This window comes from Periplaneta americana, chromosome 7 (genome assembly GCF_040183065.1).
Source record: "Periplaneta americana isolate PAMFEO1 chromosome 7, P.americana_PAMFEO1_priV1, whole genome shotgun sequence".
NCBI classification, from domain to species: domain Eukaryota; kingdom Metazoa; phylum Arthropoda; class Insecta; order Blattodea; family Blattidae; genus Periplaneta; species Periplaneta americana.
Window position 1 is genome coordinate 59,867,146 of NC_091123.1, and position 12,838 is coordinate 59,879,983.

Consider the following 12,838-nt stretch of genomic DNA (forward strand, 5'->3'; position numbering starts at 1 on the left):
TCTCTGCCTTTGTGTTTTACACCTTCGAATTACCAGTTGATTGAAATGTGTGTATGTGTGTGTCTAATGCCTACCCACTTGAGTTTACGTGATTCGGGTTCCGTATACTGCGGATAGATTGCAGGATGTGACCCATTTTCAAATTGCACACCACTTCGGCGTGACACGTTATGCATGGTATGTATCTATGAAGAGTTATGTCGTGTACTACCCGTACGGTGAGTGTATGTTAAGTGTTCGTATAAGTGTAGTGTAGGGAATGGGTGAGAATGATGATGGTGAGGAAGGGAGAAGGGGAAAATCCGGTGCCGGCACGTAGCCTACGCCTGTCAAATAGCACCAAAGGAGCCGTAAAACAAGAAAATTACGTTCAAACTCACCCCTCTTGGTAATTGATGCCAGTCTTATAGCCATCAGCCCAGCTGCCTGGATGGTACTGCTTCGCCATGCTGCTGGTGGTGGTTGGAGGTTCCAGGTCTTTCTCGCTGCTGGAATAAGGGTTCTGATACGGGTATGGATGCGTGTTGCTCTTTATGGGGCTGGGAAGAGTGTAGTGGAAGGGCACTTGCTTTTTGTCGTTATTTCCGAATTCGGCACTCGAACCTCCCTTATCCGAAGTGAAGAGCGTGGATGGGAAATCCGAGTCGAACTTCAGCGGCTTGTATGAGATTGCATCACTGTTGAAATTGAAGGCGTTGCTCTTGGCTTGTGGGATCGCAGGCTTTAGAACATTTTGATTGTTATTCTTAGATTTGTATTCGTCTTGCTCTTTCTGTTGCTGGGCTTTCAAGTATTGCTGGGTTAGGAACATGTCTGGGAGCAAGGGTTGAGAGTAGTGATGTTTCTTTTGTCCGTCGTCATCTTCCTCTTTGGACGAGTGATATCCAGAGTCGTGAGACTTGTGTTTCTGCGCTGTCTTCTGGTAGTGTTCGTGGTTGAACTGGTGATATTCTGGGTTATATATCGCGTCTAGCATTGGACTGGCAGTGAAGTTCTTTTGTTTGTCCCCATGCGGAGTTGTTATGACAACTGGTGTTATTATTCTGTGCATGTCTTCAGGCTGGGGCGCTGAAGACCAGTTGTTCTTGTAAGTGGTTTCATTGTTGTTAGTACTGCTTACAGAGGTTTCGTTGTTTTGGTCGTTGTTGACGACTGTACTACTACTTCCTTGACTATTTTCTTCGTCACTTTCGTTGACATTTTCAATCACTTCTATTCCATAGGAGAGAACTACTGCTGAGAATAATCCGCTCAGAGTGAAGAACGCTATGCTCATTTGGACCTGTAACAGCAAGGAACAGATCATGTACATCAGTATCCTTTCACGACGTGTTGAGCATACTGCACTGTACAAATCAAATCAGGAACTTCTAATTTCTCTCCGTAAACCCTACCGAACTGTGGAGACTTAAAAACGTCAAAAATAAAAAATAAAGAATTTTTTTTAATTTCAGTCAACAACTTATCAAGTTTCTTTGCCTGACTGGCTTCGATGAATTTAAAAGTCATATTGAGGTTAATATTTGAGATAACTTGAAAGTATATATATTAAAGAATTGTTTTTAATTTCGTCAACTTATTGTAACTCGATAAGTTGTTGAATGAAATTAAAAACAATTTTTTATTATATAGACTGTACTTTCAACTTATCTGAAATATTAACTTCAATATGACTTTAAACTAAAAAATAAAGCCTTAGAATTATAAGGATAATACCACGAAATAAAAAAAGATTTTAGTCAACAAAATTATATGTGGACTTTCAGTGGCATAGCATAATATGCGTTACATAACATTATTAAAAATAAATAATAATGTTATGTATGATAAGTCTCCCAAAATTCGCCACCTTAAACAAATTTATTTTTAAATCAATAAAGTAGTCATAGTTCGAAAGTATGAAAAATTTCGTTGCAATATTCATACTAAAGAGCATCTTAGATAAAAATTTCGTAAAGAATAAGGTACTCGTAATACTTTTCGTACAAAAACAAAAGAGAGATGGGGATGCAAGTGGCGAAGTTAAGACGTATGTGTTCCCGAAGATCGCCACTTATGTGCGTGTTGTAAATTCAAATAATACTTCAATATCATCCTAGTACAGATGTAATATATTTTAATACAGAAAAAAATGGTCATTGTAGAAATTAAACAAAGTTTTATCATTAATAAATTATCACAGGATTAATAATTTTAGTATTCTTTTGCCTATAAAATATCTAAAATATCACTCATTTTAATAGATCTACTGAAATTAAAATGCAATCAGTTATTTAAACTGCCAACTGTTTAAAACGATCTCAGAAGACCAGCAACGAATGATTCTAAGTTGCCAAGGAAGAAGCTGCAGTGGCGAACTTAAGAATACTTCCAACATTTAATAATAATGTCATAAAGTAGGACATCAGTATATTAAATGTAATTCTAAAAATGCAGCTAGAAAGTACATAAAATAGGCTTTATAATGATATATTACACTCTGTAAATACATTAATTATTATAGTTGGTTTGTGTAACCGGATTTCGCTACTTATCGTACCTCCCCAAGTGCATCACGATGCTTGGTGGACACCAGTCCCATACACTGGCCGAAATTTCATGAGAAAAGAACTTAGAGATACCTACCATAAATAAATATACTTCAAATAAAATGATTTTACAAATATTTGTAGCAAATAGCATGAACATAAAAAATCAAGACTAAAATGTAATTGAAAGTGTCAGTGACAGTGATGCCTAGCCGTAATCGATATTTTGAGAAGGCCATGTAGAAATATTGAATCGAGTTATGGCAGCAAAACAAATGAGAATTGACAGCTATGTACGCTGATAAAGAAACCACTTAAATCAATGTCAAATAATACTAGGCTACATACATACGAGAGTTATACCTGTGGTGTTGGTTTATGCTTAGTAAAAATTTTAAATATGACGAGTACAAAATTAGAAAATTATGTACTTATAAGATGTCGGTACACACTACATAAAAACTACTACTCAGATCTTGTTCAAAATTTTATGTTTCCGCCTATAATTTAGTTGATATGTGAAGTAAGTTCCTTTATTAATTTATGGCATCAGCTTAAATTAAAAATAAAATTAATGAAGTATTTTTTTCATATAAATTCTTCATTAATTTCATTTTTTAATTGGAGATGCCAGTAACATATAAAATTTTGAAGAAGATCTGAATAGTAGTTTATATGTGGTGTGTATCGATTTATGTCAAATATAATTTTTCGAAATTTGTACTCAACATAATGAAAAATTTTATTGTGCACAAAAAAAACAGCATCACAGTTTTAATTCTCACGCGTGTGCATTATTTTGGGACTATTTTTAATGAGTGGTGAAAGTTTCACTGATTTATCTTAAGTAGAAGTGGAAATATTACATTTTTAATATGACTCTGTGTTTACTGAAAGAACTCAATTGAATAAAATTACTACCTGCTGCCCTGCAAGTAATACATTTATTTGCGAGAATTTACGAACTAAAAATTACTGAGATGGATTAATCCTTATCATAGAATTGTATCATCATCACCATCGTCGTCGTCGTCATGTTCCTTTCAAGTACGGTCTCCAACCATCGTTTCGAGGTCTTTCAACGCATACTTCTTCTCATTGTACGTAGCGAAGAACATCTCAATGTATTCTGGAGCGTTCTGTTGTTTTTACAGTTGAGGCCAATGTTGTTATTACTGTTGCAAATATTGAACAATGCGTTTTATTTTTGATTCATCTGCCATTTTATCATTCCTCTTATAATCCAAATTCCTATAACCAGAAATTCTCCTTAAAAATCTTATATTAAACGTCGTTCATCTTGACATCGATTAGTCCAAGCTTTATTTCCATAGCTGAGGAATGATCTTTCAAAAATTTTGTGTAACTTGAATATTAGTTAGTTTAGACTTTTGTCACTGAAAAAATTTGGCTAATAATTTTCGTATTTTATAATAATTCTGGATTTTGTTTGATACATCACGCTCTTCTATACTTCGTTCTATAATGTCTGACAGGAGAAGTAAAAATTGCCTACAGTGGATAGAGGAGTATAATTGCTATTCAACCAATGGCAGAGGACTCATTCCACGCTTGTCTTGAAGTTGGGCGGGAATAGAACACTTCAGACGGCACAACTTCAAGATAAGCATGAAATGAGACATCTTGCCATTGGTTGAATAGCAATTATACTTCTCTCTTCCTCTGTGGGCAATGTTTACTTCTCCTGTCAGACATTATAGAACGAAGTATAGGTATGTTAGCGTTTAGGCTAAATAAATATATAACTCAATGGTGAGAAAAATGGGAGCTATCTTATAAAATCCTGTGCTGAATGAAGCCGATATTGATCACTGACTAATCATTATGATTTAATGACAATAGTGATAGTCATGATGATAATCATAGCCATCATCAGATATTATAACTTGCTTATGTTATTTAGAATGTTTTACATAGGATGCAGTTTGCATATAAACATAAATTGTAGGCACCGTAGTGGTATTTTAGTCCAGTCAGTTGCGATATAGCATGCATGAAGAATTGCGAAAGTACAAGGGAAAGTTTGTTGAGATTAAGACGCTGATAAGAGATAGCTGAAAGGAAGAATTAATTGATTTAGGGCGTGAAATATCAAATTTGTTTTATTTATTTCGTGATATGCTACAGTGACCGAGTTGCATCGGAATTGTTGTGGTGAAATGTAACAGAGGATTTCACGAAGTATTAAAATTATTAAGCAGCCCTAACTTCTCTGAAGTAATCTCTCTATTACTTCGAATATGATTAGAGCATAATGATTACATAGAACTTTGAATATCTATGTCTGAGAAGTGATACCACGTATCTACAAAAATGGTCATTTACTTTGACTACATTATTATTATGTTCACAAAATCGGACAGTTAACTAATATTTTGCCCTCGAGTAGTAAATCTTGCAAAGTAGAAATATATATAAAAAGTTTGTGTAGCTTGAGAAAAATTGATTTTTGAATCAGTTGTTTGATTCACCTGCAAATTTACAGATACGAGGTATTACTTCTCAGCCATCGATATAAAAATGTATTTTATATCGATAGTTATTGACATCATCTTTAACCCTGAAATAAATCTGTGATTGACTTCTGTCTAGAAAAGTAATAATTCTTTACAATGACATTCAATTTCATCTTTCCATCTGTGACGAACAGTTAGCCTGTAACTCTTAGAATGCCGACCTTTCCCATCCTGAAACCCATATTCAAGTAGAAAAGAATAATGCAAAGGGGGAACTAGTTTTCGTGGAGCACTTTTCTCCTGACACCATTATACTATAAAATTTCTCCATTAATAAATCATCATGATCGATTATTGTAATGTTACAAAGATATACCTCCCACGTCCATCACTGATAACTTCCATGGCGTAAAATGAGTCACAGGTTCGGCGCTTTGAGGCTAAAGACCAGCTAAAATTTTTCTCCGTTCTACCGATTCTTCACCATATGGAAACGAAGTATTACTGTACTGAAACTCCATATGTACTTCGATACATCATAATAATATGATAAAGCGTAAGTAATAATTTTGTGATTCAAGACAGCGCCATGTTCCGTCGGACCCCGGCCACTTAGTCACTCGTAATGAGTGCACCTCTGTACAGAGTGTGTTGGACATTGTGTCTACACATACTGTGACACGGTTCATGAGGGTAGGCTAACAAAGGGGAACACAGTAGGTAGAACTTAAAATTGAGAGAGATTCAATCCGGCACCGGAACTTGTACCCGGTGTGTCTTAGTGGATAAAGCGCCAGCACATAAAGCTGGAAACTCAGGTTCGAGCCCCGGTGCGAGAGAGAATTTTTCTCCGTTCTACCGATTCTTCATCGTATGGAAACGCAGAATTACTGCACTCAAACGCCATATCGTCGTTGTTCCTGCAATAACTCCTGTGTACAAAATATAAAATTTTTCAGTAGGAAAAAAAACACATTTATTCATCCTATGGCAGCCGTACATAGGAGACTGTGAATTCTTACATTTTCGAAACAAAGAAGTATAATTACATATATGAGATTTTATTATTTGCTATGTAACTATTTAAGTTATTTAATAGAGAAAAATCTGAAAATCGATAAATATGTCACATAGGAGTTATTGCAGGAACAACGACGATATGTACTTCGGTACATCATAGTAATATAAACATCAGTAGTTTCCAACCTGGGATTTCCAAGAATTATTTCATTGCTTTTTAATCTCATTTATGTGTACTTACAACATACACATTTGAAATAACAGCAACTATATTAATACAAACATTATGCTAATATCGCACTCCCAGTGAAATATTGTCGTATTGGTTTCGTAAATAATTTCCCACACTGTTTTACTGGTTGGACGTATGAAATTCTAATAATGAAATAGTAAATTATCAAAGGTTTTGCTAACTATTTATTAAAATAATTTTACAACAGTATTTTACTAGGAAATAGCATATCTTTACTGATCAGAATTTTCGAGTTACGAGAGTATTTTTACTGGGAGTATGATTATAATGGGTACAGTTGATAGAAATAGGTTGCCAAGTGGTGCGCAAGTGGAAAAAGATTGAAAACAATTACTGTTACACTGTCCATGATGCATGGACCTACGATGAGAATCCGAAGACTCGCGATTGGCGAAACGGTAACTTTCACTCTTCACCTTCATTTTCAAACGGAATACCCCGTTAAATATTCAGTCATCTTCTCTCAGATCTCATTCTTAGCATTTCACTCCAATCATACTGACTTAAACTATCGCTGACTACATTGTTACTCCTTCCTTTAGACATCCTGATAGCACTGTATTTTCAAAATTGTCTCATAATAATCTCTTTCTATTATCTAACATTATTTGAAATATATTAACATTCTATGTATTTTAGCTTAATTCTGCTACATAGTTTGTATTTCAGTGTTTAATTAATAGTCCATAGTATTTTGTTGTTTAATTCGTAAATAACTCTTGTATACATGTAGCTCTTATCTAAATCAAATTGTTGAATTCTTTGTAAGTTGATACATATGGTATGTATACTACTTTTTGGTGGTTGAGTGGCAGAGAAGACCTTACGGCCTTAACTCTGCCAGCTAAAATAAATCATCATCATTATTATTATTATTATTATTATTATTATTATTATTATTATTATTATTATATTCATAACAAACAAGATAAAAATACTATTAACATGACATTTGATATAGGTAATTGCATCTTATTTTTAACTCATTCGTAGTACAAAATAATATGGAGTGCTTGGCAGCAGTAAAACCGAGTAATGAAACATGTTATAAGCCTATTTATTTAAATTCTATGTGGTTCAATTCAAATGATAAATTTTTTAATATTCTGGCATTCCACATAATATCTTAAACGCATACTGTTTGTAATTTATGTACAATAAAACATATTATCACCGTCACAAACATAATAATAATAATAATAATAATAATAATAATAACAATAATAATAATAATAGATTTAGGGCGTGAAATATTTATTTATTTAATCTGAGAGGATTAAGCCCATAAGGCCTTCCCTTTCATCCTACCAGATAGTACATATAAATACAAAAAAGAAATACAGACACTGATGAAAATAATAGGTCTACAAAGTAAATTAAAGGGTCATCAGGGTCAAAAGAACACTATAGAGCTCTCATCGAGCTAATACAAGAAAAAAAAAGAAAGAAAAACAGAGATAGCAATGATGATAGTGATAACTGATAATAATAATAATAATAATAATAATAATAATAAATACATTACATATTAATTGTCAATTTTACAACAGCATAGTTACAATATTTACTATATGTCATGGGTTAAGCCGAAGTTGCGCAACCTGACAGGTGTTCAAAAAGCAATTCCATGAACTAGAATGTGATTTTTTAATTTAAATTTAAATTTTGATATTGTCCGACAGTCTCTGATATGGTCAGGGAGAGAATTCCAGAGGTGTGGAATCAATATGCTTAAAGATGATGAGTAGAAGGATGTTCTGTGCAGAGGAATAGAGAGAAGGTACATGTTCCGGGTTCGAGGTGGTGAAAGGTAAACAAAACGAGATGCTAGCTAAGAGGGTGTGGATGATGTAAATAGTAATAAGAGGAAGTTGAAGAATCTTCTTTCTTTAAGTGGATTCCAAGACAACAGTTCTAGTGACGGTGTTACATGATCGAATTTTCTAATGTTACAAACGAAACGAACGCAGATATTGTGAACACGCTGTAGTCTATGGGCAAGATCAGTGTTTAGATTCGTGAACAGAGAATCGCAATAATCGAAGTGGGGCATCACTAAAGTTTGGATCGGGTTCTTTTTAAGGATGAGAGGTAAAACGTTGGTTAGGTGTCTGAGGGAATAATTATGGAAACAATTTTTCTTACATATATAGGTCACTTGACTTTGAAAATTTAAATTTGAATCTAAATATACCCCTAAATTTTTTACTCTCTTACTATATGTAATTGTGGTATTATTTATTTTTGTATTTAATACAGTGGCTAGATCTATTTTGTTTAATGCTCGTTGGTAACCCATTATCAAAGTTGATTTATTTCGTGATATGCTACAGTGACAGAGTTGTTTTGGAATGATGATTGAACTGAAGCAGAGGATTTCATGAAGTAATAATAGTAATAATAATAACAATAATAATAACAATAACAATACTTTCTAGACAGACTTATTTCAAGGTTAAAGTTGATGTCACTAAGTATCGCTACATTTACTTTCAGAGTTTTAATTAATCACTTTACTCTAACCATATTCGAAATGATAGATGACTTCAGAGGAGCTGAGGCTGCTTGATATTCTTAATATTCATTCTTATTCCTTATCAGCGTCTTGATCTCAACAAACTTTCCCTTGTACTTTCGCTATTCTTTGTAGTGACTTTTCAATTTCATCTCGCCATCTGTGGCGAATAATCATCGCATTTATAAGTCTTAGAATGTACCATTGTAAACCTAAGTCCAAAGACCTCGAAAATCCATGCTAAAAGATTTATGATCGCGAAACAAAGGCAGTTATACTCATATGATAAGCATTGTTCAAGGCCTAATGGTTGAGTTGTTTGGACTTTTTCCATTGCTAATTTTCAAAAATTGTAGCACAACGTTTCGAAGAATGGATCTCTCTTCGTCATCAGGACTTTCAGACAGACTAGCTGTTTGTAACGATCCTCACAATAGGTTTTCACCTGACGACGAGGCAGTGCGCATGATCAGATCTACAACGGAGCAACACTAATTTTATTACCTCAACTAGTCCTCTTCTGAAGCAGGCCTCTCGTCCTCTAATCATGCGCACTGGCTCCTTTCTGGGACTTACAAAGTATCTGTGCGACAAAATTTATTTCTAAGACTGTACCCATTCATTTTACAGCAAAACACAGCAATGATGATGGAAAAGTGGAACAGAAAAAAATTCTCTCCGGCACCGGGATTTGAATCCGGGTTTTCAGCTCTACGTGCTGACGCTCTATCCACTAAGCCACACCGGATTCCCATCCCGATGTCTGATCGAATTCTCTCAGTTTAAGTTCCACCTCTTGGGTTCCCTCTAGCGGCCTATCCTCACGCACTGCGTCTTAGACGTATGACAGTGGCACAATGACCACACATGTGCAGAGGTGCACTCGTTATGAGTGACTAAGTGCAAGTTTTGTTTCCACGTATGTAAGGAACCACATAACATTGGTGAAGAATGGAAACCTCCTATGTCAAAAATCGTTAGTTTTCAGGAGAGCAAAAGACATTTTCTAAACATGCACAATATATCAATAAAATTAATCATAATGAAATTCTTTTAAAAATTAGTAATTTTGGGAGTATGATATGACATAGGAAATTACCACATCCGATCTGTGAATATTTTATTAATTGTTTTGTACCATAACCCAGAAATGGCAAAATTTGACATAGGAGGCATCCATTCTTCACCATCGATATGTGAATTTCAGTTAACATATAATGTAAATTATGGGGCAAGGGCCTTTTTATATAGGCCTAAAACGATACATTATTTGTATTAAAATGTTAATGAAACACAAACTACTTACCATAGAGGGATGCAATTTTGTACAAATGTTGTTATTATTAACCAGTTATACTAATAATAAACATTTGGTGAACGTAGCTCTAGAAACATAGAAATGAATAATTTCAGTATAGTGTCCCTTAACTTATATTGAACCAACATAGAGCCTACACTACAGTCACAATTAGAAGAACATTCTAGTCAAGTGATCAACACACTGCAGTGTCACCACGTAAGATAATCCAGGACAATCACAGTGCAAGAGAAAGAAAATGGACCGTTTGATATTCACAAAAAGGGAACTCTCTGCAGAAATTTTGGACCCAAAATATATAATGCTTTAATTAGAGCTTACCCTGAGCTAAGTACACTTAACACGCATAGATTTAAGAAACAAATCAGAGTAATTATTTAATTGTTTAAGCTAACTGAGTTAAAAATTGATACCCTAATATTTATGTACTTTTGTATTTTCTATTTGTATATAGATCCTATTATTACATGCTGTATGTATTTTACCATTTATTAATGTTATTGTGCTCATTGAACTCTCTTAATTTTGTGATATATTTTGTATAACTGATCTGAACTGCGCCCGAGCACGAGCTTCTGCTCTTTCGGGCTGCAATGCCTAATGTAGCTCAAGTGTAAAGTATTAAATAAATAAATAAATAAAATTAAAAAATTAAATATGTAGTCGATATGGCGCAAGGTTACAGTTAAAACAACACAGAATAAACACGAAAATAAGGACATACACTAAGAATAAAAATAATATTGATTTCTTTGCCAGAAATCTAACTCGGGCCGATTTGGTTGTACACTGCCACTCCGGTACTACAGATATACACGAACTGTCTTACAAATAAAAACTCTTATATAGATGTTTAACTGCCTTATATTTACATAATGAATAGCTAGTTTACAAGTCGTATGTAAATTTCTTACTAATAATCACTACATACTACATCGTGTATAACAATACATCTTTTACACAGCTACGTCAGAGTTTCGTCATTACTTCATTATGAAAGGTAAAAGATTATCTGAGGATCTCTATTGCATTCGATAGTGCGCGCTAGTGAGCCGCGCTAAATATCGATAGTACAACTGGGCCTGATCGATTACCACGCTATATTTTGGTCAAAGAGTACAGCTACAGTAACATCACGGTCTAGTATATTCAGTCACGAAGCTCAATACGTAGTAAATATGCATCCATAGTTAGTTGCTAACCACTAGGATCGCTACTATCACCTCATCACAGACAATGCAAAATAGTACCGGCACAGTCTATTGTTTCTAGCACCCTCAAAACTCAAGCTTCGTGACTGTATATACTGTGGTAATATTATTCTAATTATTCTGTGCTCTTTGGTTTGTTCTTCTGTGGTTACAAGGCAATCATCATCATCATCATCATCATAAAATGACAATCGATACGAACAGCTGTTAGAGGGGCGGCCATTTTTCTCTATATACAACGCTTAAACAAGGGGTTTCGTGTATATAATTACTGCAAAGCAAATTCAATGTATAGTTACAGGCTGTTTATATATCCAACGCTTATGCATGGTTTATTACATAAATATAAAAATATTTTCTTATTCGTTACGTTTTCGTCCCAACTTTGCATAGGTCTCGTACAAAAACTGTACACGGTTTATTAATAAGACCGTTATACAGTGAAAATATTGATCTCATTTATAAAACAACTAAATTAAAAATCTAGTCAATGGAATTGTTTAGCGTAGATATACGTAAGTCGTAATCGAAGGACAATTCATAAATAACGTGTTGTTAAGAAGGCACTGATATCAGTTATCACTGTACACTGTCACCACTCTCCTACCTTCATGGCTGCTTGCCGGGTCCGCTAACACAATAACAATACTCGAGATCCCAACTCTAAATGGAGTATTTATGTAAGATAACTTTTATTTATTTCACCCGTAATAAGAGAGTGGGCTGTGCTAGGTGGAGAGGTGGTGGAGAAATTTTGCACAGATGGATTCAAAATATACAATTGTCTCCAAGGTAACGAACCATGGTCCTTCCAACTGTCAAGTCAGTTGACTCTCTACGGTCTATTTCTTTTTAGTATTACTGTCACTGACTTATTCGTTGTTATTGTACTCCCACTCCGTGCAAAAAAGAAGGAAAGAAAAGCCCCCGCTTTGTTCTAAAAATGTCATAGTGAGACAGTGGAATGGAGAACAAAAAGATCTAGAAAGTCATGAATATTTCCACGCACCAAGTACGTTGATGCTTCAGCAATTTAATTGTAATTAAGAAGATATGCATTACGCATAACAGCTGAGCATTTCTGTGAAGGGAGAGAAAGTTGCGGTGTCCTCCCGTGGACAGAAATGCGCGCTCTCTCTCTCTCTCTATCACTTTTATTTTTTATTTTTTCAGTTTGTCTTGTAAGCCTCAGGTGCACACATGTAATGGTGCGGTGCAGTGCCATTGCACTGATACCAAGCATACGTACGAACTATATTTTGCAGAGAGAACGTTCCAAAATTATCAGGTCAAAATTCTTCAAAGTGAACTAGTAACAATATGAACAAGATATATCTTCCAAGAATTTCATTTGAGTAGCTCTTTTGCCAGTCCTTTGGAGCACTCGTGCTTGACAAGGTTTTCCGAGAATCCTCAATTATTCTCATCACCGAGACGGATACACAAAATACAAACATTTTGTCATCAAACTTCTTTACCACACTAGATTGCTGTTGACAAAGTATTCAATCGACAG

The 12,838-nt window shown here is 34.5% G+C and overlaps 1 protein-coding gene across 1 annotated transcript in view; it reads right to left on the reverse strand.

Moving 5' to 3' along the window:
* Positions 1–11,974, reverse strand: part of LOC138702699 (uncharacterized) — a 51,591-nt gene extending 39,617 nt beyond the window's left edge. The window contains exons 1-2 of the mRNA XM_069830021.1: positions 11,930–11,974; positions 381–1,282 (exon numbers count right to left, since the gene is read on the reverse strand). Coding sequence (XP_069686122.1) covers positions 381–1,282; positions 11,930–11,935 — 908 coding nt within the window. The 5' untranslated portion in view covers positions 11,936–11,974. The remainder of the gene's footprint in view (positions 1–380; positions 1,283–11,929) is intronic.
* Between the last annotated feature and the right edge of the window lie 864 nt (positions 11,975–12,838).